Source organism: Phacochoerus africanus, chromosome 1 (assembly GCF_016906955.1).
Source record: "Phacochoerus africanus isolate WHEZ1 chromosome 1, ROS_Pafr_v1, whole genome shotgun sequence".
Taxonomy (NCBI): Eukaryota; Metazoa; Chordata; class Mammalia; order Artiodactyla; family Suidae; genus Phacochoerus; species Phacochoerus africanus.
In genome coordinates, this window is record NC_062544.1 from 146,449,859 (window position 1) to 146,475,113 (window position 25,255).

General features: G+C 52.2%; 2 protein-coding genes across 10 annotated transcripts in view; both read left to right on the plus strand.

The window, feature by feature from the left end:
* IL17RE (interleukin 17 receptor E) overlaps positions 1–9,422 on the plus strand; it is a 34,266-nt gene extending 24,844 nt beyond the window's left edge. For 4 of the 6 annotated variants that reach the window (XM_047780496.1, XM_047780489.1, XM_047780467.1 and 1 more), the window contains 13 exons: positions 77–174; positions 429–594; positions 689–828; positions 1,897–1,965; positions 2,853–2,919; positions 4,204–4,379; positions 4,459–4,506; positions 4,593–4,641; positions 4,792–4,940; positions 6,852–6,920; positions 7,569–7,620; positions 7,706–7,804; positions 8,287–9,422. In XM_047780496.1, the coding sequence (XP_047636452.1) occupies positions 77–174; positions 429–594; positions 689–828; positions 1,897–1,965; positions 2,853–2,919; positions 4,204–4,379; positions 4,459–4,506; positions 4,593–4,641; positions 4,792–4,940; positions 6,852–6,920; positions 7,569–7,620; positions 7,706–7,804; positions 8,287–8,843 (1,739 nt within the window). In that variant the 3' untranslated portion in view covers positions 8,844–9,422. The remainder of the gene's footprint in view (positions 1–76; positions 175–428; positions 595–688; positions 829–1,896; positions 1,966–2,852; positions 2,920–4,203; positions 4,380–4,458; positions 4,507–4,592; positions 4,642–4,791; positions 4,941–6,851; positions 6,921–7,568; positions 7,621–7,705; positions 7,805–8,286) is intronic. The other 2 variants (XM_047780474.1, XM_047780481.1) reach the window with 2 other exon arrangements.
* A 623-nt stretch (positions 9,423–10,045) lies between these two features.
* On the plus strand, positions 10,046–25,154 carry IL17RC (interleukin 17 receptor C). 4 transcript variants are annotated; one of them, XM_047780518.1, is made up of 19 exons: positions 10,046–10,332; positions 10,638–10,659; positions 10,855–11,007; positions 11,225–11,299; positions 11,391–11,500; positions 12,730–12,841; positions 13,163–13,207; positions 15,781–15,920; positions 16,138–16,197; positions 19,816–19,870; positions 19,951–20,132; positions 20,228–20,278; positions 21,223–21,268; positions 21,388–21,509; positions 21,785–21,844; positions 22,383–22,431; positions 24,165–24,260; positions 24,366–24,404; positions 24,499–25,154. In XM_047780518.1, exons 1-19 carry the CDS (start codon positions 10,228–10,230, stop codon positions 25,128–25,130), a joined length of 2,154 nt encoding a protein of 717 aa, XP_047636474.1. In that variant the 5' UTR covers positions 10,046–10,227; the 3' UTR covers positions 25,131–25,154. The 4 variants fall into 4 exon arrangements, with proteins under 4 accessions (XP_047636474.1, XP_047636490.1, XP_047636483.1 ...); XM_047780534.1 differs by having other exon boundaries at positions 10,081–10,332; positions 12,799–12,841; XM_047780527.1 differs by lacking the exon at positions 24,366–24,404 and having other exon boundaries at positions 10,081–10,332.
* The last annotated feature ends 101 nt before the right edge of the window (positions 25,155–25,255 follow it).

A 25,255-nucleotide genomic window follows, 5' to 3' on the forward strand; every position in this document is an offset into this window, starting at 1 on the left:
TGACTGACTATCCAATACCAGGTCACATCTCCAGGTAGGGAGGGGCCGGATGGTAAATGTGTCATTCCCTGTGCAGGTCTTCAGAGGGGCTGGTTCCACCTCCTGGTGCAGAAATCCAAAAAATCTTACAAGTTCCACATCTGCAGGAAACACAGGACACCAGCATCTGCTCAGGTACCCTCCCCACCAGTTCTTGCCCTGCCCTTCACCCCACAGCCCGTCCCTTTCAGGCCTCTCATTCTGTTGTCTAGCTCCATCAGAGAGGAAAAGTATGGAAATGAAGTAGACTACTCGGTCCATTACACAGTTAAGGACACTGAGGCTTAAAGGTTGAGCCACTCACCCGTGGTGCCTCAGATTCCAGAGACAGGAAGAGAACCAGAGTTCTTGACTCCTGGCCTGAGGCCAACCTTGCTCTCTGCCTGCAGAGGAAGCCGCTGATTAGCTGCCGCCGTTGCCTGTCCGAGAATGGCCATTGCATCTCCATCCTCTCCCCAGACACCTCATCGAGGGGGTTGCGCTCCAAAAGAACCCAGCCCACTGATCCAGAGGCAGGGGCAGGTCTCTCTAGCCTCGGCTCACGAAGGCCTGGAGGTAGGCATATCGTGTGACCGGAAATGGGGCGGCGAAATAGTGGTGTCTCTGCTGAGGTCAAGAGACAAGGCTACCAGGTCCCCCTTCTCCCCAGGGCCTGAGTTCTCCTTTGACTTGCTGCCCGAGGCACGGACTATTCAAGTGACCGTTCCTCCAGGCCCTGAGGTCAGTGTGCGTCTTTGCCACCAGTGGGCACTGGAGTGTGAAGAACTGAGCCCTCCCTTTGATGCCCAGGTATGGAGTGCCGTCTGCCTGTAAAAGCCAAATCAGGAGTTCTCTTTGTGGCTCAGTGGAAGCGAAACCGACTAGGAACCACGAGGTTGCGGGTTTGATCTCTGGCCTTTCTTAGTGGGTTAAGGATCCAGCGTTGCCGTGAGCTATGGTGTAGGTTGCAGACGCAGCTTGGATCCCGCGTTGCTGTGGCTCTGGCATAGGCCGGCGGCTGCAGCTCCTATTTGACCCCTAGCCTAGAAACCTCCATATGCCAAGGGAGCGGCCCTAGAAAAGGCAAAAAGACCAAAAAAAAAAAAAAAAGATTTCCTTGGACTAGACGGAGCATGCAGGGGGCTGTGTCACCTGGCAAGAGAGGAAGTGAAAGGGTAGGCAGAGACCTGGGGCAACTGTGAACACCTAGTGGAGAAATGAATGTGGCACTTACCCTTAATGAGAGGACCCTCAGTGAGATTCAGGTTGTGTTAAGCGGGCTTTTCAGTCCCCCAAAAAGCTGTTCTCCCTGAGAAAATAACAAAGTTGTCACATCTGTCTTGGTACCCTTCCACCTCCCTCCCTTTTGTTACTGCCCTTCGGAGAATGAGGTGTCCCCCATTCTCCCAGCCCAGGCCCTGACACCTCACTGCAACCTCCCCTTATCATGGATACCCTTGTATGGAGTTGGTACCATGTGCAGGGACCGATGCTGTACCCTTGGGTCCCTCAGCTCTCTTCATTTAAAATGATCATCATGCCTCCCAAGATCACTGTGATGCTAGCATTTCATTAATTGAGTTGGTGCTTCTAGCACCTAGCACCCTACCTGGCATACAGTAGAGGCTCAATAAATGTATATTCCTTACCCTGTCTCCTCCTCCCTCCCTCTCCCACATACTGAGACATCCAGAGCAGATGGTAAGACTACAGAGCAGAGACCCCCCGAGGGGAAATTTGTCAGTGAAAGAAGCAAGTCTCAGACAAGAGGAAAAATTGGGCATGTTGGCCAAGGTCCCAGCTTCCTCTTGCCTGTGTCCAGGGTGCCTCTGCTCTTTCTCAGGCATCTCTTCTCTCCCTTTGCTGCTTTGTCCACAGAAGATTTTGTCTGGGGGCCACACTGTAGACCTGCCATATGAATTCCTTCTGCCCTGTCTGTGCATTGAGGTGAGGAGGGGGGAAAGTGTGGGTTGTCCATGGCTCCACACCTAGGCCACCCAGATAGCACAGTTGGTCAAGCGTACCCCCAGTAAGTCATGATTTAAAGGATGTGAACAAGATGCTTGGGAAGATTGGTGCCAGCTTGCCTGTGAGCCACACACTAGTTCAGGGATGGAGGGGTCCTGCTGACCATGGGACATTCTTGGGGGCGATTCCAACCTCAGCCCCAGCCAAATCCAGCTTCCCCTTGTCAAGACCCGGCCTCAGCCCACAGAGGAAGAATAGACATCTGCCTTTGCTGTGTGTTCTGAGCCGTCGCGATGGGGACACGTGGTCACCACAAGGTTCCTTATGGCCCCCAGTGTCATCCACACTAGTCCTGCATGGCCATCTTCCTCCTCTCCTTACAAGGCTCCGGTGCCTAGCATTAAGACTCCATTGGACTAGACAGGAAAGGCAGGGGACCTGGTCACCCAAGAGGAGCAGGCAGAGGCCTGGAGCAAGGACAACCAGTGGGTGTTGGGAAGTCTGGGGGATGGCGGGGGAAGGCTCTGGGCACCTTGGGGATCACTGAAAATGGAGGCAAGAGAAGGTAAAAGTTGAGGAATGTGGACCTCACAATTCACATCTTTCTGGGGATAGGTTCTCCTCTCCAGGAGAAGGGGACTCTGCCCGTCAGTCACTGATCTTACTCCTACACTCTGGAATTCCTCCCCCGAGGGCCACATACAACCCACCTTTGCCCACACCCACACTGCTCCCCCTCCTTGGTGCTCTGCCAGCTTAGGCAGCTTGCCTCTGGCCACAGTCAAGCCAGAACGAGTTTCTAGTCTGGATGATATAGGACAAGCCATTCCTCTGACCCTCCTTCCCCATTCCCCTGTCCCCTGCAGGCATCCTATCTGCAAGAAGACACCGTGAGGCGTAAAAAATGTCCCTTCCAGAACTGGCCTGAAGCCTGTGAGTGCTGCTTATGTGACATTGCATGCACAGCCTCTTTCTGTGCATGTCTCTGTCTCTGTCTCTCTCTCTCCTGTCTCTCTCTCACACCCACACACCCACACACAATCCACACCTGTGTTGGAGGAAATCCCCAAAAGGCATGCAGGCGCTTTCTCTGGAGTCAATGGGGGATGGTCTTGGGCCACCATGTCTACTGATCAGCTTGCCAAGAAGTCACAGTACTGAACGTTGTACTATGCACTGTGGGTGGTTTCAAAATACAAAACCTAGGAAGTGGTGTACTAAGAGGACGGGCCAGAAGATGGGGCTCACAACACAGCCGTGCCACTTTGTATTCTCTGAGCCTCACTTTCCTCATCTATAAAATAATGATACTTGTGCCGCTTCACTTTCCAACTCCTTATGAGGCTTGAATTCACTGTCATATGTGAAAGTGGTTGGTGACATCTATGCCTGTTTTTGTGCCCAAGTTGAAGAGACAGGATGCTCAAACATGGCAAATGAAGAGCACAAAGCAGCCTGTGGCCCAAGGCAGGGTTGTACTTAGGAACTAGGCTGTAGGGCATGAACTTGGGGGCAGAGAAGCCCTTGAAGGCTGTTTTGAGCAGAGAAGGTCTCTTGGAGGAGGTGATGTGTCCTCCTGACCTCAGAAAATGGGCAGGATTTAGAAAGGATAGCGGGGGGTTCCCGTCGTGGCTCAGTGGTTAACGAATCCAACTAGAAACCATGAGAACCATGAGGTTGCGGGTTCGGTCCCTGCCCTTGCTCAGTGGGTTAACGATCCGGCGTTGCCGTGAGCTGTGGTGTAGGTTGCAGACACGGCTCGGATCCCACGTTGCTGTGGCTCTGACGTAGGCTGGCGGCTACAGCTCAGATAAAACCCCTAACCTGGGAACCTCCATATGCCGCGGGAACGGCCCAAAGAAATGGCAAAAAGACAAAAAAAAAAATTAAATTAAATTAAATAAAAAAAAAAAGAAAGAAAAAAGAAAGGAGAGCGGGAGGGGAGGCATTCCTAGTTCTGAGAGAAACCTAAGGCAAGATATGAAGATTTCGAGTTTGGGAAGCAGCTGGGAGCTGGCCAGATGGAAGTGCGGGAAGGAGAGGAGACAGCTGGATAGAAGAGGTAACAGGATGGGCTGGGGGAGCCATGCTCATTTATCAGGCACCTAAGCAGCCCAGGACTGTGCCGAGCATCTTCACAAATGTCACCTCCTAATGCCCTGGGGATAGGGCCCAGGCCTCCCTGGGTCTCACTCTCTGCCCCTGCTGCCTACCCAGACAGCTCGGACTTCTGGGAGTCAGTGAACTTTACTGACTACAGCCAGCACAGCCAGATGGTCATGGCCCTGACACTGCGTTGCCCACTGAAGCTGGAGGCCTCCCTCTGCCAGAGGAAGGGCTGGCATACCCTCTGCGAAGACCTCCCCAACGCCACGGCTCGAGAGTCGGAGGGGGTGAGACAGACCTCCCCAGGACCTGGGTGGGCAGGGCTGGGGCCCGGGGCCCTGTTCCTTAATTCCCTTCTCCCCACAGTGGTACATCTTGGAACAGGTGGACTTGCACCCCCAGCTCTGCTTCAAGGTACAAGTGTGGGCAGCAGGGGGTCGGGAGGGCTATGCATGGTGCCTGGAGCTTGCTGACCTGCCTGCTGTCCTTGGATTTCTCAGTTCTCCTTTGGAAACAGCAGCCACGTTGAATGCCCCCACCGGATATTCGGTGAGCCAATAAGTGACCCTGGCTGGGATCCCCAGCCAACGGTAACCAAGCCAGATTCTATCCTTGCCCTAAGTTCTCTGTCTGCAACCTAGCTCCTATCACCTCCCACAGGCGTGTCTCTCACGTCATGGCCTTTCCCTCTCCTGGCAGCCCCTTCCTGGAACGTGAGTATGGATACCCAGGCGCAGCAGCTGGTCCTTCACTTCTCCTCAAGGATGCATGCCACCTTCAGTGCTGCCTGGAGCCACCCAGGCTCGGAGCAGGACAGCGTGGTGCCCCCTGTGTACAGCGTTAGCCAGGTATGGCCTGGCCAGGGCTCGGCCCCCACTCAGACCTGTTGACGAGAGCACAGCAGGTAGAGGCAAGCAAATCTCTGACCTATGTCATCTGGTTATTTATTTACGTGATCAGCCTTTGTTCAGCTGCCTCCTCTGCCAGTCAGTGGGGTCTTTGATGGAACAGTTTATAATCCTTTTCATTTCTGAACCTGCAGGGATAAATAGAGGCAAGAGATTGGCCCTCTCTGCTCTCTGGCCCACTCAGACTGCCACCACATGTTATACTGATGCCCTCTACTGAACCCTGCTATCCTCTCCTGCTACTCTCCTGCCTGCCTCCACAAGGCATCTGGCAGAAGTTTTCTATCTTTGGGAGGCAGAGCCCCTAGAAGCTGAAGTGCTCTTTGCAGAATACTGTAAACCACTGACAGATTTAACTCTACTATATGAACTAAAAATGGTTTGAGGAGTTCCAGTTGTGGCGCAGCAGAAATGAATCCATCTAGTATCCATGAGGATGCAGGTTCGATCCCTGGCATTGCTCAGTGGGTCGGGGATTCAGTGTTGCTGTAAGCTGCATTGTAGGTCACAGAATCGGCTCAGGTCTCACATGACTGTGGCTGTGGCGTAGGCCGGCAGCTTTAGCTCCAATTTGACCCTTAGCCTGGGAACTTCCATATGCCTCAGGTTTGGCTCTAAAAAGTTAAAAAAAAAAAAAAAAAGATTTGACTAGCAGACTCTCTTCTGTGTATCTGACATAAAACCCACAATCAAACATATCCGCAAAACCACAGCACCAAGCTGACTAAGCATGGCTAACTCTTGCAGTTCTTTCTTACTCATATGCAGCTTGTTTATTTGTGCTGTATTCTCTGAGGGCTCCCAGGAAGATAGGTGATAGCAAATGCTTAAAGTTTAAGACAAGGCCATGTTTAAGATTTGAGACAAAGACATGTGGAATAACCTCAGACTGAGAGCTAAATCCACGGACTCATTTATTTCTGTGAGCTGGGAAAAGACGACCTTCATCAAGTTAACCATGAGTTGAGAACCACTGCATCTGCACCTATTCACGGCTGCCTGGAGAATAGGGTCTGGGACAGGGCTAGGTTAGGGGCTAGTGGGTGGAGGGTGTTCCCAAAGGATGGAGACAGGGTGAAACCACCCCCTGCCTGTAGACAGGTCCAGTCAGTTCTACCCCATGCAACATGCCTTTGGAGAGGGCTTACTATGTTCCCATTCTGTATGAGGCCCTGGGAGATAGAGGAAAAGTATATAATACAGGAAGAGACTCCCTTGGGAGTCCACAGTGTAATAACAACTCCTATAACTACATGGATACACTGCACTGGGTATTATAGAGGGTGTTCACATACTTACTCCCATGTGATGCTCTCAGTAACCCAGTAAAATAAGGATTATTATCTGTCATACACAAATGAAGAGTCTGAGGCTTGAGGAGGTCAGTATCCTATCTCCACACAAAGACCTCACAGCTAGGAACCACAAAGGCAATAGTTAAGCCTGAGTTCTTAACTGTGATCTCCTGACTCAACAAGTTATATTCTCTCCATTGGACAAGCTGCCTCTTCAGGTGTGCAGGATAGAGAAGGTAGGCAGCATATAACTAGCCACCTGGTCTGTGCCCATCTTATCTCTTTCCTTGGGGCCTGGCACAGAGCAGGTACTTGGAGTATGTTTCTGGATGAGGGCCTGATTAACGTATATCTGTGCAGCAGTCCAGATCTGGAAGTGATCAGTAGCCTCTGAGAGTGAAGCCTGGAAAGGCTTTTTGCTAGGGGTACCCCTTGGCCCCCAAGCCTGGGTAGGATTAGGGTGGGGTGGGTGATAGAAAGGAGGAACACAGCATGGGCAAAGACAGAGCCAGATTTGCCTTGAAGGGGACAGTCATTCTACTCTTTTTTCCCACAGTCTCAGGGCTCAGGCCCAGTGACACTAGACCTCATCGTTCCCTTCCTGAGGCCAGGGGGCTGTGTCCTGGTAAGGAATCCTGCCCTCACTCTGCATATACTCCCCTAGCATCTGCACCACAGGAGGCACATGGGGCAAATCCAGTCTGCAGAAATCTTTGGTTTGGCTAGTATGGTGTTCAAAGTTGGATTTAGTTGCCACCATTTAAATGTTGGGAGATGTTGTATTTTAAAAAGCTGATTGCTGGGGAGTTCCCCGGTGGCCTAGGGGTTAAGGATTTGGTGTTGTCACTGCTATGGTTCAGATTCGATCCCTGGCCTATGATCTTCCACATGCCATGGGCATGCCCCCCTTACAAAAAAACACTGATTTCTAGAGTTTCTTGAAAAAAAAAAAAAAATCAGAAAACCCAGTGCTTTGTGTCCATACTCAGGCATGGTGATAATAGGTTGGAGCTCAGCGGTGTCTGATTACTTGTCAGGGCCTGTGCCCTCCAGGTTCTCATGGATGCCCTAGTCAACTCTGGATTTACTTTTTGAGTTTGTCACTCTTAACCTTGTTCTTTGCCCAGCTGGGGCTGGATCAGGCACAAACCCTGGTTCCTGTTCAGTTCCCTGTCCAGGGGGACTCCCCTTCTCCATCACCCCTCATGCAACTTCCCCTGGAAGGAGAGTTTATCCTCACTCACTGGTGGGGGGGGGGGCTCTGTGCCCTCAGGTGTGGAGGTCAGATGTCCAGTTTGCCTGGAAGCACCTCTTGTGTCCAGATGGTGAGTTCTTGGGAGGGGGGAAGAGGGGCGGAGAGGGAGGTTGGGTCCTGAGGAGCAGGGCTTGGCCTCACCCTGCTTGACTCAGTCTCTCACAGACGCCTGGGGCTCTTGATCCTGGCACTGTCGGCCTTCACCACCCTATTGGGCCTTGTTCTGGTCCTCACCCGCCGGCGCCCACTGTCAGGTAAGTTCACTTGGGGTTAACCTGGAAATTTGGACTTGCTTAGCACTTAGGCTAGTTGCCCACTGCCCCCCCTCCCCCCCTCCCCCGCTGCTAAAAAGCCATGTCCCTAGTCCCTGCCCCTGCACCCAGCTCTGTTACCCAGGGAGGGTAAGCCTCAGACCCCCTAGTGGGAAGAAATGGCCAAAGCCGGGCAAAGGTCCCTCTGCAGGTAGTTCAACACACCGAGTCTCTAGGCACGAGGCTAGTGTGGCGGAAATCCAGCCTGCGCTGCACCTGGCACCTTGGCCCACGCCTCTTCCGCAGCACCTTTATCTAATTAGCCCAAAGGCACCCTAAAGCTGTCTTGGGTACCCACCGCCAGCGCAGATAAGGAACTAGGTGGGGGGATGGGGGAACCCTATTATGTACCCCGAGGCCAGGGAGCAGAAGGCTAGGCTTTCCCTGAGCCCCCCACCCTATACATGTATTGCTCCCACCCCCAGGCCCGGCTTGCGCGAGGCCTGTGCTGCTCCTGCACGTGGCGGACTCCGAGGCGCAGCGGCGCCTAGTGGGAGCGCTGGCTGAGCTGCTGCGGGCCGCGCTGGGCGGCGGACGCGACGTGATTGTGGACTTGTGGGAGGGCACGCATGTGGCACGCCTGGGCCCGCTGCCCTGGCTCTGGGCGGCGCGGGCACGCGTGGCGCGAGAGCAAGGCACCGTGCTGCTGCTGTGGAGCGGCGCCTGCCCCAGCCCCGCCGGCGGTCAGGATCACCGCGCCGCGCCCCTGCGGACCCTGCTCCACGCCGCCCCGCGCCCGCTGCTGCTGCTCGCATACTTCAGCCGCCTCTGCGCCAAGGGTGACATTCCCCCGCCGCTGCGTGCCCTGCCCCGCTACCGCCTGCTGCACGACCTGCCACGTCTTCTGCGGGCTCTGGACGCGCGGCCTTCCGCCGAAGCCACCAGCTGGGGCCGCTTCGAGTCCCGGCGGTGTCTGCGGGATCGCCTGGAGCTGTGCCGCCATCTGGAACGCGAAGCCGCAAAACTCGCCGACCAGGGCTGAGCAGAGCTCACCACGTTCTGGATGTCTGTGGCACGAGCTAGAACCCCTGAATCAGGCATCTAACCTGGATCTTTGAGGTGCCTCCTTCCACCGCACGACTGGCCAAAAAGCCTTACTCTGCCTCCCAGCTGGGAGCAGAGCACTCACTCACTGACCCGCCCTTTCCCCACTGTCTGGCTTCCTCAGAAGCCCCAAGGAGAGAGTCACTCTTTCCGGAGAACTCCCCCGACCCCAGCCCTGATGTGGGTGGGGAGTCATCCCACTTCCTCTCTCCAGAATCCCAGAAAGAGAGTAGTTGCCTGTGCTCCAGTCCAAGCCAGAGATATTGAGACGGGAGGGGAGGCAGGCCCGTGGCAGTTCTGAGTGAAAGGTGGCTCCAGAGGGGGTGGGGGAACAGAAAAGCGTTTGGATGCTGGGGATCCCCCTTTCTCAAACCGGCCCTGCCCAGAGTGGAGGGAGGGAGGGTTCTGGATCCCAGGAAAGGGGCTTTGGCCCTGGATGACCAGGGTAGAGGTGGGACATTGGAAACCAAGATAGAGGAAGATGAATAAAGGTGAACATTTTGGATAAACTAAGAAACAAGGAGCTGTGATTCTTCTCTCTGTGATTCTTCAAAAAGAAGAGAGGAAATCTCAGGTTCAGAAATGTGGCGTGAGTCCCATGTTGTGCCTCCAGCCCCATGGCATCAGCACAAATAGGACGGTGTCCTCCTGGCTCTGGGTACTGGATTCCTTCTCCCCACACCACAGTTGAGCATAGGCAGGAAGTGGTGAAAAGCCCACTTTCTGGTGCCCCTTGGCCCTGTCTTTAGAGCTCCTGTTCCGCAATGAGGAGAATGTGTGAAGGGACCTATGTGCCCAGTCGCAAGGGACCTAGTGGGCACCAAGATCCCAGAGTCACATGGGAAGGGGAAATGCCCCAGGATTGCCCTGGGTCTGGGGCCCCTCTGTGGAGCCCTCCTCCTTAGGGATCCCCAGCGTGAGTAAGAGCTCCCTTACTCAGCCTTGAGGCCACCGCCCTCTCCAGGCGGCCCCTCCCAGCCAGGTGTCAGCAGAGAAGGAGGAGGAGGGGAAAAGAGGGAGGGGGTGAGGCTGCCACTCCAGTTCAGGGCTGCTGGCTCCCAGGCCTGGTGTTGGTGGGAGGGACAGGGCGGGGCGGGAACAGCCGGCTGCCTGCCGGGAGCCAAAACGAAAGCACTCTGGCTGGGACGGGAGTCAGGACTCCCGGGAGAGGAGAGCCAGCGCTGACCCCAAGGCCAGGGAGGGACTCTGGCCCCTCCTGCCCACAGGCGCAGGGCTGAGTGGGAGCAGAGGTGTGGTGTCTGCCCCCCCCTTGGGGGGGCAGGACAGGGCCTCAGGCCTGGGTGCTGCCTGGCACCTGGAAGATGCCTGTGCCCTGGTTCCTTCTGTCCTTGGCACTGGGCCGAAACCCTGTGGTCCTCTCTCTAGAGAGGGTTGTGGGGCCTCAGGACGCTGCCCGCTGCTCTCCGGTGAGTCTGGGGCCCCCAGAGGGTTGAGGAAGGCTCAGGGTTCAGCCTGCGGCCGTTAAGGCCCTAGCCTGGCTCATGTCACTGCCATCACTGTCAGAACCGCCCTGGCTGGTCTGTCGGGTGCTGATGGGGTAAGAGAAGAATGGGGAGGGGGCAAAAACTCGGTCTTGTCTTCTTCTGGGAGGGACTTGGAAAGGGAGCCCCAGAAGAACGGGGATGGAGGGGGCGAGTTGGGGACCCCAGCCAGGGAAAGATGGTTAGATTTGGAGCTCATAAACTCTGATTCATCTTTACCTCCTTCCTAGGGCCTTTCCTGCCACCTCTGGGGTGAGTAGAGCTACTTTTAGAGAGAAAAGACCATCCCAGGTTGGCAAAAGGGAGGGGAGCTGTTCAGTCCTGGGCCCTTACCTCCTGCCCTCAACCCAGGAAGAGCCCAAAGCCCCTTGGCCCTCTGGGGGTGTCAGGTGCAATCAGACTGTGGGTCTGCACAGCTTCAGCTCCCACCCTACCCTTCATGCACAGATGGTGATGTGCTGTGCCTGCCTGGGGGCATTGTGTCTGCCCCAGGCCCTGTTCTGGTGCCCACACTCCTGCAGACAGAACTGGTGCTAAGGTGCCACAAGGAGACCGACTGCGACCTCTGTGTGCGTGTGGCTGTCCACTTGGCTGTGCATGGTGAGCCTATGGGTGGGATGGGCATGGGGACCAGGGGGTCTATCAGGCATTCTCAGGCATCCTCAGCATTCTCCTGAGGCACACTGTCCAACAGACCCCCATGTCAGCCAGGTCCATCCCCCAGGCCTGGCCTTTGTTCCTAGCACTGGGCTTCTTGGAAGGAAGCCAAAGCCAGAGCCGGGCACCAGTCCTGAGCCTTGCTCTCGGGTCCTTCCAGGGTCCTGGGAAGAACCTGCAGATGAAGAGGAGTTTGGAAGAACACCTGACCCAGGGCTAGAGGATCCTAGGAATGGTGAAGAGAACCTCACTGGCCCAACTGCCCCTCATCAGAGCCTTGCCCAGGGCCCCTGGCCTTGACTGACACCCTGCCCTGTTGCTCACAGCCTCTCTCCAGGCCCATGTGGTGCTGTCCTTCCAGGCCTACCCTACTGCCCGCTGCGTCCTGCTGGAGGTGCAAGTGCCTGCTGCCCTTGTGCAGCCTGGTCAGTCTGTGGTATGCGAAATAATAATAACAATAACAGCCTTCTACCATGAATTCATGAAGCACTTTCACATGCATTATCTCTTTAAGTCCTGATTCTGGCAAGGCTGTGGGCAAGTCCTTTCCACCCTTGATGCCTCAGTTTTCCTGTCTGTAAAGTGGGAATAAGAATAGTCCTACCTTGGAGTTCCCGTCATGGATCAGTGGTTAATAATCTGACTAGGAACCATGAGGTTGCAGGTTCGATCCCTGGCCTTGCTCAGTGGGTTAAGGATCCGGTGTTGCTGTGAGCTGTGGTGTAGGTCACAGATGCGGCTCAGATCTGGCGTTGCTGTGGCTCTGGTGTAGGCCGGTGGCTCCAGCTCCAATTAGACCCCTAGCCTGGGAACCTCCATATGCCGTGGGTACGGCCCTAGAAAAGGCAAAAAGACAATAAAATAAAAATAAAAATAAAAAAATAATAAGAATAGTCCTACCTCATATAGCAGTTATGAGAATTAAACAAGTTGCTATGTGTAGAATACCTGGTATGATGCCCAAGGCAGAAGGGTCTCAGAAAATTTGATTTTTCCTTTTTTTTTTTATAATCCTCAATACTACCCTCATGAGTGAGGCATGATTTTTACCTTCCTGCTCCAGAGAGAGAAGCTGAGGCTTGTAGAGGGAAAGTCTGTGGGCTGGATTCACGTCTGCGGACTTCCTGCCATATCATGTCTGTCCCATGTGACACTGTGGAGCGGGTGTTGGGGCTTCTCCTGACCTCAGAGGGCTGCTCACTCAAACCTTTCATTTCCCCTGCCACCCCAGGCCCCAGCCAATATCCTCTTAACTGGAAAATAATGGGAGAGCACCTGCTGGCCCCCAGTCACAGAGTAATCATGAGATCATAGAGGCACTGGGTGTGAGAACCACTTCTGTGGGGAGGGACTCCCACACTTGCACTGGCATGGCTGATGCCCTTAGCTTTGTCATATGACCTGGAAGAGCAGGGATGAGGCAGGGACTCAAAGAGTGAGGCCCTTATCCCAGTCCAGCTCCCACCCCTCCTGAGTGCATGTGCTTTAGAACTGGAAGCCCTTGAGGACGCTTTTGTGGCAAAATTTGGGGCCATGTAGTAGAAATAGTCATTGGTTGGGAATAGGGCAGCGGGTGAGAGGAGCGGTCCATGGAGAGGAGCACAGAGCCCTTGGCCTCCCTTCTGAGCCCCATACCACCAGCCTCCTGCCACCCTCTCCTCACAGGGCTCTATAGTATTTGATTGCTTCGAGGCTGCCCTGGGGGCTGAGGTACGAATCTGGTCCTACACTCAGCCCAGGTACCAGAAGGAACTCAATCTCACACAGCAGCTGCCTGGTAAGTAGCCCCAGAGCCTCAGGGCTCCCCAGTGCTAGACCCCTAGTCTCTCTCCCCGCTGGCCACTGCCCTTCTGCTTTCACTCCCTTCTACTCCCAGGCACTCTCCCTCCCATCCTCCCCACAGCCAGTGCCTCCTGCCTCCTCTCTCCCAGGTGACATTACTTCCCTGTGTCTGGGAAGCTGCTGTGGGCACTGGAGTAGATGTGGGTAGCACTTAGGGCACAGGGAGCCCTTCCTAGGGCTCCCCATGGGTTGGATTGCCCTCTTTCTTCCTTTGGCCCCCAATCCCACTGAAGACTTTTCTGTGATCTCTCCCCAGACTGCAGAGGTCTTGACGTCCAGGACAGCATCCAGCGGTGCTCAGGTAGGGACTGGGGCCAGGGGGCTAGGAGGAGGGAGGGGTTGGTTCTGGAGAGTGAGGGACCCTTGGAGTTAACTTAGGTCTGACCACCACCCCAGGGGCTCACAGGGCTCATTCATTCATCACACATGAACTGCAGTAGCTCCTACTCAGTGTCAGGCACTTAGACTATCAAGGTGAATCTTTCACTCCTTACAACAAATATTCATTAGTACCAGGAACATCTAGAGGCCCAAGATATTGTCAAGATTAGGTGCACCCCTCATATATAAAAATAAAAGTACTATTAAACCTTAAAATGAGGGCTAAGAAGCTGAGGGTTTTGATGATACCATGTGCTGATCAGACTTTATTTTTCTTTTTGTTTGTTTGTTTTGTATTTTCTTTTTTCTTTCTTTTTTTGTCTGCACCCACAGCATATGGAAGTCCCCGGGCCAGGGATCAAATCCAAGTCACAGCTGTGACTTACACCACAGTTGCAGCAATGACAGATACTTAACCAGCTGCACCATAGTGGGAACTCCTTTAGTTTCTTTACTTTCATGGTGAAACATACATACAGGAAAATGTGTTTTAAAAAAAAGAAAAATGGAAGTTCCCATCATTTTCATGCAGCGGAAACAATCTGACTTGGAACCATGAGGTTGTGCGTAAGTTAGATGGTAAGGATCTGGCGTTGCCGTGAGCTCTGGTGTAGATTGCAGATGTGGCTTGGATCTGGTGTTGCTGTTGCTGTGGTTGTGGCGTAGGCCAGCAGCAACAGCTCTGATTAGACCCCTGGACTGGGAACCTCCATGTGCTGTGGATGTGGCCTTAAAAAAGACAAAAAACAAACAAAAAAAAATGATAATGTGTCATATACACTAATTTTAATGTCCAGTTCAATTAATTTGTTTTTTGTTTTTTTTTTTGGCCATACTTGAGGCATGAGGAAGTTCCTGGGGCAAGAATCAAACCCATACCACAGCAATAACCCAGGCTGCTGCAGTGACAGCATTGAATCCTTAACCCACACTCCTCAATTAATTATTACATATGTGTACACTTGCATAACCTCGAGCCCTACTGAGATATAAACACTATGATGCTTTTTTTTTTTTTTCTTTTTATGGCCATGCCTGTGGCATATGGAGGTTCTCAGGCTGGGGGTCAAATCAGAGCTGCAGCTGCCAGCCTACGTCACAGCCACAGCAACACAGGATCCAAGCTGCATCTGTGACCTACACCACAGCACATGGCAACACCAGATCCCTAACTTGCTGAGCAAGTCCAGAAATTGAACCTGCAACCTCATGGTTCCTAGTCAGATTTGTTTCTGCTGCACCAAACAGGAACTCCTCCACTTCATTTTCTATTTGGTTTCTTAAACTTAAAGCTTGATGCCCCTTTGGTAATTCAATTAATACTACCCACCACCAGAGCTTTGAGAACACAGGTACACATCATGGACTTCCTGTCTTTATTAATTTGGTAGGTTTTAATCCATGTATTCAACAGATATTTAATGAGTAATTTACCCTGCCCAAGGTATAGCCTTAGGCACTAGAGATAAACCAATTAAAAAAAGCTGACAAAAATCCCTGCCTTCATGGAGCCAACATTTCAGCTGGAAGTCAGGGTCAGGGTGGGGGTGAACGAAGGACACAATAAACACATGGAGATGTGAATATGTAGTAAGTTAGATGGTAATTAGTGCTATGGAGAAAATTCAGGGAAGGGAGAGTAGGAAGGTTGGGAGTTGTAGCCCTGAGTGAGCAAAAGACCTGAAGGAAGTGAGGGAGGAGCCATGAGGATATCTGAGGGCAATGGAGTTCCCGTTGTGGCTCAGAGGAAATGAATCTGACTAGTATCCATGAGGATACAGGTTTTATCCCTGGCCTCGCTCAGTGAGTTAAGGATCCAGCATTGCTGTGAGCTGTGGTGTAGGTCGTAGACATGGCTCAGATCTGGTGTTGCTTGTGGCTGTGGTGTAGGCCAGCAGCTGCAGCTCTGATTTGACCCCTATCCTTGGAACCTCCATGTGCCACTGGTGTGACCCTTAAAAAAAAAAAAAAAAAGTATCTGAGGGCAGAGGGTTCTGTGTGGAGGGAATAGACATTGCAAAGGGCCTGAGGGAGGAGTGTGTCTGGCATGTTTAAGTATTAGTAAGGAGGACAGTGTGTCTGCTGCAGGTTAGTTAAGGACAGGCAGGCTAGGAAATTAACTTAAGAGTGGTCACGGCAGCCAGATTGGGTAGGGTCTTGCAAGTCATTGTAAGGACTCTGGCTTTCACTCTGGGAGTGATGGGGGGCGGGGGTGGACATCAGAAAGTTCTGAGCAAAGGGAAAGATTTATTTTCCTTCTGGCTGCAGAGGGAGAAGCAAGAAGAGCCATCTCAAGGCCACATGGTAGGGCCTACCTGGGCTCCGTCCTGGGCTACGGCCCAAGTCTGGTCCAAGATAGAGATATAGGTTCTGCCCTCTAGGGGACTCCTAGTCTCAGGAGTTTGAAGGAAACTCCAAAGGGTCAGTAGGTGGGTGTGACCCAGGCTTCCATGTGCACAAAAGGTGAGGAAAGTCTCTGTGCCTCCCGCACAGCCCTGCCCTGGCTCAACGTGTCTGCTGATGGCGACCATGTGCGCCTTGTGCTGGACGTCTCTGAGGAACAGCGCTTCGGCCTCTCCCTGTACTGGAACCAGACCCAGGGCCCTGCAAAACCCTGGTGGCACAGAAACCTGGTAAGCCCCCTGCCAAGACCATTCCCACTGCAGGCAGTACCCCTGCTGAAGTTGCAAGTGTGTTATCGCAGGGGACCCTTGGAAAGGACATAGCCTCCTGCCCTCAAAACAGGGAGCTTTGGTGGGGGACAGCTGCCTTCCTGGTGTCCTTAACTTTGGCCTCCAGCTTTCTTCTTCCTCATCTTCTCTAACTTCTCCCCCTCTGCTTATCCCACAGACTGGGCCACAGACCATTACCTTGAACCACACAGACCTGGTTCCCTGCCTCTGTATTCAGGTAGGAGCAGAGTCTAGCTGGGTGCCTGGGGAAGGGGATCAGGGAGTTGGTGAGAGGGCTTGGCCTCACCTTCCTGCATCCCTACCCTCTGCATCCATTTTTGAGGTGAAAACCATGACTCCCTAGGGGGACTGGCCTTCCCTTAAGCTTTGCTGTCCTATGTCTTCTCTCTGTGCACGCCCTGAATGCTCTTCCTGGTCCTCTATCCCAGGACTCCTACTTGTGCTTCGTGGCCCTCTTCAGATGTCATCGCCCCCTTGAAGGCCTCCTCTGCTTCTCCAGTTCCCTGTTGTGCTCCCCTGGAGAGCAGAGCATGTGCTGTGCACTTAGACTGGCCTAAATTCTGACTCTTGCCATTTGCTAGCTGCGTGAACTTGGACAAGTCACTTCACCTCTCTGAGTCTGTTTCCTGTCTGTAAGATGGGAATAAGGGTACCAGCCTCACAGGGCTATAATAAGGAAGTGTGCCACTTCCAGCTCATATATGTTGTAATAATACAATCTCCTTCTGATTATACATTTAATTGGATATCATGTTCCATCTGTTTTACCTTTGACATGAATGTCTCTTATTCCCACTACCTGAAATGCCTTCACTTCTGTTCCATACACCCTGATCCATCCAGCTCAAATGTCACCTCATTCCCAAAGCTTTTGCTCAACTTGCATTTATTGTCTTTCCCTATTCATTTGTCATTTATCATTTCCTTTCTTATTTGGGCATCTGTCTCTTCTTGCACACAACATACCCTCAATAAATGAGTGACTTATTTATGAACTAATTTTAATTTTATTTATTTATTTATTTTTCCTGCTTCTGCGGCATGCAGTATCTCCTAGGCCAAGAATTGAACCTACATCACAGCAGCGACCAGAGCCGCTGCAGTGACAACACGGGATCCTTAACCTGCTGCACCGCAGGGCAACTCCCTGATTTATTAATTTATATACATATTTGGGAATTCCTGACTTGGTTCAGTGGAAACAAATCTGACTAGTATCCATGAGGACGCAGGTTTGATCCCTGTCCTCACTCAGTGGGTTAAGGATCTGGTGGTGCCATTAGCTGTGGTGTAGGTCACAGACTCAGCTCAGATCTGGCCTTGCTATGGCTGTGGCGCAGGCCAGCAGCTACAGCTCCAATTCAGCCCCTAGCCTGGGAACCTCCACATGCCATGGGTGTCACACTAAAAGACAAAAAAAAATTTTTTTTTTGTATACATGTTTTTTCATTACTACAGCTGTGAATTTGTAATTTCCTTAAAGGCAAGGAAATAATATCTATTCAAATTTAGTTATTCCCCAGAGCCTAGTATAATGCCTCACATGTAGTGGGTGCTAATTAAGTGAATGAATGAATCAGTCAGTCAAATTCCATTTACTAGCATAGCAACAGGACACATAACAGATACTCATGAAATGTTTGCTGCGACATAAGCGTCCTCATTGCCAAATACAGTGCCTGTCACATTGTAGAGCTCTTAAAGGTTTACTGAATAAGGAGTTCCTGTCTTGGTGCAGCAGAAATGACTCTGACTAGGAACCATGAGGTTTCGGGTTTGATCCCTGGCCTTGCTCCGTGGGTTAAGGATCCAGTCTTTCCATGAGCCGTGGTGTAGGTCACAGACACAGCTCGGATCTGGCATTGCTGTGGCTTTGGCGTAGGCTGGCAGCAACAGCTCCTATTAGACCCTTAGCATGGGAACCTCCATATGCTGCAGGTGCAGCCCTAAAAAGACAAAAGGCCAAAAAAAAAAAAAGTTTTACTGAATAAATTAGTATATTATCTCTACTGCTTAGAACAGGGCAAAGCACAGAAGAGGTACACCTAAAAAATTTATTGAGGAGTTCCCATTGTGGCTCAGGAGGTTAAGGACCTGACATGGTCTCGGTGAAGATGTGGGTTTGATCCCTGGCCTTACTCAGTAGGTTAAAGATCTGATACTGCCGGTGTAGGTCACAGATGCAGCTGTGGCTATGGTGTAGGCCTACTGCTGCAGCTGTGGGAACTTCCATATGCCGCAGGTACAGATGTTAAATAAAAAAAAGTTTATTGAAAGAATAAATGTATGTGTCCTTAACACTTAGCACAGTGGTTGGCACCTAGTAGATTCTTACAAAGTGATTGTGGATTTTTTATTTTATTTATTTATTTATTTATTTGTCTTTTTGCTGTTTCTTGGGCCACTCTTGCAGCATATGGAGGTTCCCAGGCTAGGGGTCTTATCTGAGCTGTAGCCACCGGCCTACAGCAGAGCCACAGCAAAGTGGGATCCAAGCCACGTCTGCAACCTACACCACAGCTCACAGCAATACCGAATCCATAACCCACTGAGCAAAGGCAGGGATCGAACCCGCAACCTCATGGTTCCTAGTCGGATTTGTTAATCACTGCACCACGACGGGAACTCCTTGTGGATTTTTTAAAAATTTCATTTATTTATTTATTTTGCTATGCCCATATATGAAAGTTCCTGGGCCAAAGCTGTAACTAGAACCACAGCAGTGACAACACCAGATTCTTAAACCACTGATCCATGACAAAACTCTCCAACTGTGGATTTAATTGTTGAATGTCTCTATGACTACCTAGTGCTAAATGAGTAGGTACTCATTTAAAATGTGTTAATGGGAGTTCCTGTTGTGGCTCAGTGGGTGAGCCTGGGTGTGGGCCCCCCCAAAAAATAGATTAAAATAAAATTAAATGTGTTAATGGGGTTCCCTCCAACGGTGCAGCAAGCTAAGGATCTGGCATTGGCACTACTGTGGCTCAGGTTGCAGCTGTGAGGCAGGTTTGCCCCCTGGCCCGGGGACTTTCACATTCTGTGCCTGTGGCCAAAAAAAAAAGTGTTGAGTGAAGATGCTGCCAGATGTTGGCATCGGGTTTGCTGGAAGAATAAATCTGTGCAATTCTAGGGCCTTGCAAAGGGCAGAAAGACCAGGACAAATGTTTGTGAAACACAGACCTCATCCCTCCATATCCAGTATTCCAGAGAGATTAGTTCTAGGACCTCTATAGATACCCAAACTCAGATGCTTAAGTCCTTTGTATATAATGGTGTAGTATTTACTTATAACATACATCCTCCCATATACTTTTATTTTATTTTATTTATTTTGCATTTTAGGGCTGCACGTGTGGCATATGGAAATTCCCAGGCTTGGGGCCAAATCGGAGCTGCAGCTGCTGCCCTACACCACAGCAACACCAGATCCAAGCCACGTCTACAACCTACACCACAGCTCACAGCAACACCGGATCTTTAACGCACTGAGCAAGGCCAGGGATGGGGAACCTGCCTACTCATGGATGCTAGTCAGATTCGTTTTTGCTGAGCCACAGCAGGAATTCCCTCCCCTATACTTTAAATCATATCTAGATCGCTTGTAATACCTATTACAATTTAAATGCTATGTAAACAGTTTCTTTCAGGCAAATTCAAGTTTTGCTTTTTGCAGTTTTCTGGATTTTTTTCCCCAAATATTTTTGTTTCAAGAATGCGGAATAGCTCATAAGGAGGGCCAGGGAGGGCTGACTGAGCTGAATGAATGCATCCTCAGGGCCTAGCAGAGGGTTGGCTGGGTTGAACTGACTGTGGAGCCCTGTTTCCTGTCTAGGTGTGGCCTCTGGAACCCGACTCCGTCAGGACCAGCATCTGTCCTTTTAGGGAGGGTGAGCGGACCCGCCCTGCCGGGGTGGGAGGGAGGTAGGCGGGAGCCTGCCGGCGCGCGGTGACCTGACTCTCTCTGCAGACCCTCGCGCACACAGGAACCTCTGGCGTGCAGCCCGGTTGCAGCTGCTGCCTCCGCAGGGCTGGCGGCTGGATGCGCCGTGCTCCCTGCCCGCCGAGGCCACGCTGTGCTGGCAGGCACAGGATGGGGGCCCCTGCCAGCCGCTGGTTCCGCCGCTGCCCCGAGCAAATGTCACCGTGAATGTAAGCGAAGCAGCAGGAGGTTCCGGGGGTAGGGAAAGGAAGGGGAGCCCAGGGGCGCGCCTTTCCTGACCCCAGCCATTACCCTCTTTCCACAGAAGGCTCTTAAGTTCCCGTTGCTCAAAGGTCACCCCAACGTCTGCATCCAGGCAAGAAGGGGGCGCCAGAGAGCTGGGGGCAGGACCCCATCTCCCCCTGCTACCCCTCCTTTGCCCCGCAAGAATCCCCAATCAAGGTCTTCTGGATCCACCTTATCGTTGGGTTTTTGGAGCAAAGGAGTTCCACATTTACTTTAGCAGTTCGTGGGACCCTGGGCACTTCATCTCTCTGAACGTCAGTTTCATCTGTTTAATGGGGATGATAATAGTAACTACTCCTTAGAGTGCTTATGAAGCTTCAACAAGTGCCTCACCTTAGCAACTGGCGCAAATTAAATACTCAGTAAATATTAGCCGTTTTGATTATTGCTATACTTACCCTATTCCCTACCTGTAGGTATGGGTTGCTTTACAACTTCAGAGGGTGGTTATAAAAATTAATTCAGGATTTATTGAGCAACTACTATGTGCCAGGCACTGTTTTAAGCACTTGGGATAGATATGTCAGTAAATGAAACCACCAAATGTTCCCACCCTTATAGAGCTTATGTTCTAACAGAAAAAGGCAGACAATAGACATAATGAGTAAAGTATACAGTATGGTAAAATCATATATACATTCTATAGGAAAAGGTGGGGAAGAATAAAGGAGGATAGGAGTTGCATTTTCAAGAGAGGCAAGTCAGATGAGACCTCATTGAGAAGGTGCTTAGATGAGGAGGGAATGTATAAAGTGCTCTATCAGAAATGAAAAGAGCTAATTTAGGGTCATAAAAGTCCATTAGCACAGATGACCTCACAAGACTGAGGCTGAAAGAGATGGAGAGATTCCTAATTACTCAGCCTTGAACCCAGATCTGCCTAAGGTCAGGTCCAGAGTCTAGACCACCCCCTCCACTTGACAAGCCTCCTTTTGTCTGTCACTTCTCTTCTGGCTTTTCTGGCTTCAGCTTTTGCTTTTCTTTCTGACCCTAACCTTGTTCCCTTCTAAGCAGGTGAGCACCTGGGAGAAGCTACAGCTTCAAGAGTGCCTGTGGACTGGTGAGTGCACTGCAATAGGCCCTGAAAGTGCCAGCTTCTGGGAATGAAGGCCAGATATGAGTGAGAGGCAGCCCGGAGCAGGTTGAGTCTCACTCAGAGTGGGCTCTTACCCCTTCCAGACTCCCTGGGGCCCCTCAAAGATGACATGCTGCTGGTGGAGACAAGAGATTCCCAGGACAACAGATCACTCTGTGCCTTGGAACCCAGTGGCTGCACCCCACTGCTCAGCAGAGCTTCCACGGTGAGGGGTGGGGGGGACCCTTCATGTACCTGTCCAGCTCCATCTCAAGCCTGACCTTGAATTTTCACTCTATTCAGTTTCCCCTCCTCTGTGCCAGACCCTGTGCTGGTCTCTGGGAATGTGAGGGTGACTCAGACCTGGGCCTTGTTTTCAGTGGCCTCTCAAGGCTCCCAACGCTCCCCCACCCCCACCCCCACTATTCTACCCAGCTGTAGTCTGGCAGTGTCCTAGATGTGGTATCTCTAGGTGACAGTTCCCACCCCTTGGCTTGGCAGAGGGCAGCTCGCCTTGGAGAGCAGCTACTACAAGACTTGCAGTCAGGCCAGTGTCTGCAGGTGAGTAGGTGGCAGGAGGGTTACCCACCAATGTCCAGAGGCAACAGGTTCAAACTCTGTCTTCCAGCCTCTTCTACCTCTTTCTGTGCCTGGTGGAGGGCGCTGGGGAGACTCTCAGTCTTCCTGGGCAGGGGCCTCCTCACTGTCCCTCTAGCACTACCCACCACCTTTTGCTTCTTTTGTGTCCAGCCCTGGGGAAGCTAAGAGTTGAAGAAGCATAGTTCCTGACCCCCAAGTTGCTCACTGCTGCCTAGAAACCAGCAAACAGATAACCATTGGGTTAAGACAGCCAATAACCACTGTGCTAAGCTTTGAGTTCCAGGGAGAGCTTCAAGGAAGGGTCTCTTCATGTGGGCCCAAGCAGCATGGGGAGGAAGACAGTCCTGAAAGCAGGCACAGCATAAATAAAAGCAGGGAAGGTTGTGACAACCTTCTGTGTGTAGGGGAGTGTGGGAGGCTGGAAATTTGGGACTAGAACTTGGAGGGTCTCGACCCTCCAGCTGAAGGCCCTGGATTTAGTTTTGTTTGTGTCTTACAGCTGTGGGATGATGACCTGGGAGCACTCTGGGCCTGCCCCATGGACAAGTGTGAGTATTATGAGAACTGCCCTTCTTCTCTGTACCAGGAGCTGGAATCTTGACAGGGATTGACATTTCTGGGGGTAGCACACACAATGGCCTGCCCTTTCCTGGCTAAGATTGGAGGGTCAATGCTTCATTAGTTCGAAAACCACAGGGACCACTTTCAGGGATCCCAGCGTCACCAAAGACACGTCCCTGCCCCATGCCAGCCATAGAAGCTAGAACAATATTTGCTGAACAGTCATTTAGAAAGTGTGAGCTGGAGTTCCCATTACGGCTCAGCGGGGTAAGACCCTGACTAGTATCCATGAGGATTCGGGTTCCATCCCTGGCCTTGCTCAGTGAGTTAAGGATCTGGTGTTGTTGCAAGCTGCAGCCATAGGTTGTAGATGCAGCTCAGATATCAGATGCTGTGGCCATGATGTAGGCCGACAGCTACAGCTCCAATTCAACCCCTAGCCTGGGAACTTTCATATGCTGAGGGTGTGGCCCTAAGAAAGACCGAAAAAAAAAAAAAAAAGAAGAGCTATTGAAGCATTTACCATAAAGTAGAAGTGTCCAAAGCCCTGAATGAATATAATGGGGACCTTACTAGGTGGGGTAAGGAGTTCAGGGGAAAGGCTGGAGCTGAACTCTGAGTTAGGTGAAAAGGGTAGAAATGGCTTTTTGTGAAGACTATGGGATGGTTTTTTGAGGAATTCCAAGGTGGCCAGGGTGGCTGGAGGATATTGGGAGGCAAGCTTCTGTCATGAGATGAGGATCCAAGGGCCACCTACGGCCTTGGGAGCCAACGTAAGCAATTTGGATGTTAAGAGTAGCAGGAACTTCCTGAGAGGCTATAATCATTTTTGTTTTGTTTTTTGTTTTGTTTTGTTTTTTGGCCACGTCCACAATATGTGGAAGTTCCCAGACCAGGGATCTAACACGAAGCACAGTAGCAACCCAATCTGTTGCAGTGACAATGTGGGAGCCTTAACCTCTTGCACCACAAGAGAACTCCTCAAATTTGTATTTTTAAAAAGCTCTCTGGGAAGAAAATAAATAGATAGATAAATAGATAAATAGATCTCTGGGGCTGCCATGTGGTAATGAATTAGGGGCAAAAAAAAAAAAAAAAAAGAGAGAGAGATCAGGGGAGTTCCTGCTGTGGCACAACAGGATTTGTGGTGTCTCTGCAGCACTAGGATGCAGGTTCAATTCCTGGCCTGGCACAGTGGGTTAAAGGACCTGGCGTTGCCACAGCTGTGGCATAGGTCACAGCTGCAGCTGGGATCTGATCCCTGGCTCAGGAACAACATATGCCGAGGGGTGGCCAAAAAAAAAAAGAAAGAAAAAAAGATCAGGGACACCAGTTAGAAGGCTGCTGCAGTCATCCAAGAGAGTGAGGTCATGGGTCAAGCAACCAGAGGCTTAGGGGGCAGTAACATTAGCTGATACTTGAGCGCTTACTATGCCCAGCATTGCGTTCAGTGCTTTATGTATATTAATACATGTAGTTCTCACAATCTTAGGAAGTAGATACAATTGTTATCTCAGTTTTACAGAGGTGAAATGAGACAGAAAGTGAAGTCATTTAGTCAAAGTCACACACAACATCTATGTATGATCTTTGTTCATACACTGGCTCTGACCCTATGAGCTGTGGAGTTGGGGCAAATCACATTCTCTGAGCCTCAGTTTTTCTCCATCATGAAGTGGGGGGCCTCTAACAAGCCTGTCTTCTCCCCTGGGTCTCCTAGACACCCACCAGCGCTGGGCCCTGGTGTGGCTGGCCTGCTTACTTTTTGCCGCTGTGCTTTTCCTTCTCCTCCTTGTCAAAAAGGACCACGTGAAAGGTGAGCGATTCCCCAGGGGCTGGACTCCTCAAGTGGGCCTGGGAGGTGGCCGGGAGAAGGCGGCAGCTGGGCTCACCAGCTGCCTCCGCTCCTCTCCCCTAACAGGGTGGCTGAGGCTCTTGAAGGAGGACGCTCTTGAAGGGGGTGAGTGTGAGCCAGAGCCGCGGGTGGCGGCCCCCGGGCAGGCCGGGCCTCCGGCCAGCTCATGTCTCCCCTCCCACTCTGTTTTATCCTGCAGCGGCTGCCGCCAGGAGCCGAACGGCTTTGCTCCTCTACTCCCCCGACGACGCAGGCTTCGAGCGCCTCGTGGGCGCCCTGGCGTCAGCGCTGTGTCAGCTGCCGCTGCGCGTGGCCGTGGACCTGTGGAGCCGCCGCGAACTGAGCGCACAGGGGCCCCTGGCCTGGTTCCACGCGCAGCGGCGCCAGACCCTCCAGGAAGGCGGCGTGGTGGTCCTGCTCTTCTCGCCAGGGGCCGTGGCCATGTGCCACGAGTGGCTGCAGGATGCGGCGTCAGCGCCCGGGGCACACGGCCCGCACGACGCCTTCACCGCCTCGCTCAGCTGCGTGCTGCCAGACTTCTTGCAGGGCCGGGCACCCGGCCGCTACATCGGGGCCTACTTCGACAGACTGCTGCCCCCGGACGCCGTGCCCGCCCTGTTCCGCAGCGTGCCGGTCTTCTCACTGCCCTCACAGCTGCCCGACTTCCTGAGGACCCTACAGGGACCCGGCGCCCTCCGCTCGAGGCGGCTCGCGGAGAGAGCGGATCAAGTGTCCCGGGCCCTGCAGCCCGCCCTGGACAGCTGCTTCTGGCCACAGGAGACCGCGGGGACGGGAAGCGGGATGGGGCCAGAGGCAGGGGACAGGACTTGAATAAAGGCAGGAGCTATTTTTCTACTCATGTCTCCCACGCGTGTCTCTGTAACCCAGAGGCAAATCAGGACTGCCCCGCTCAACCGGTATCCCCGCGGCCCTTTAACAACCCCGACAGGTGCAGT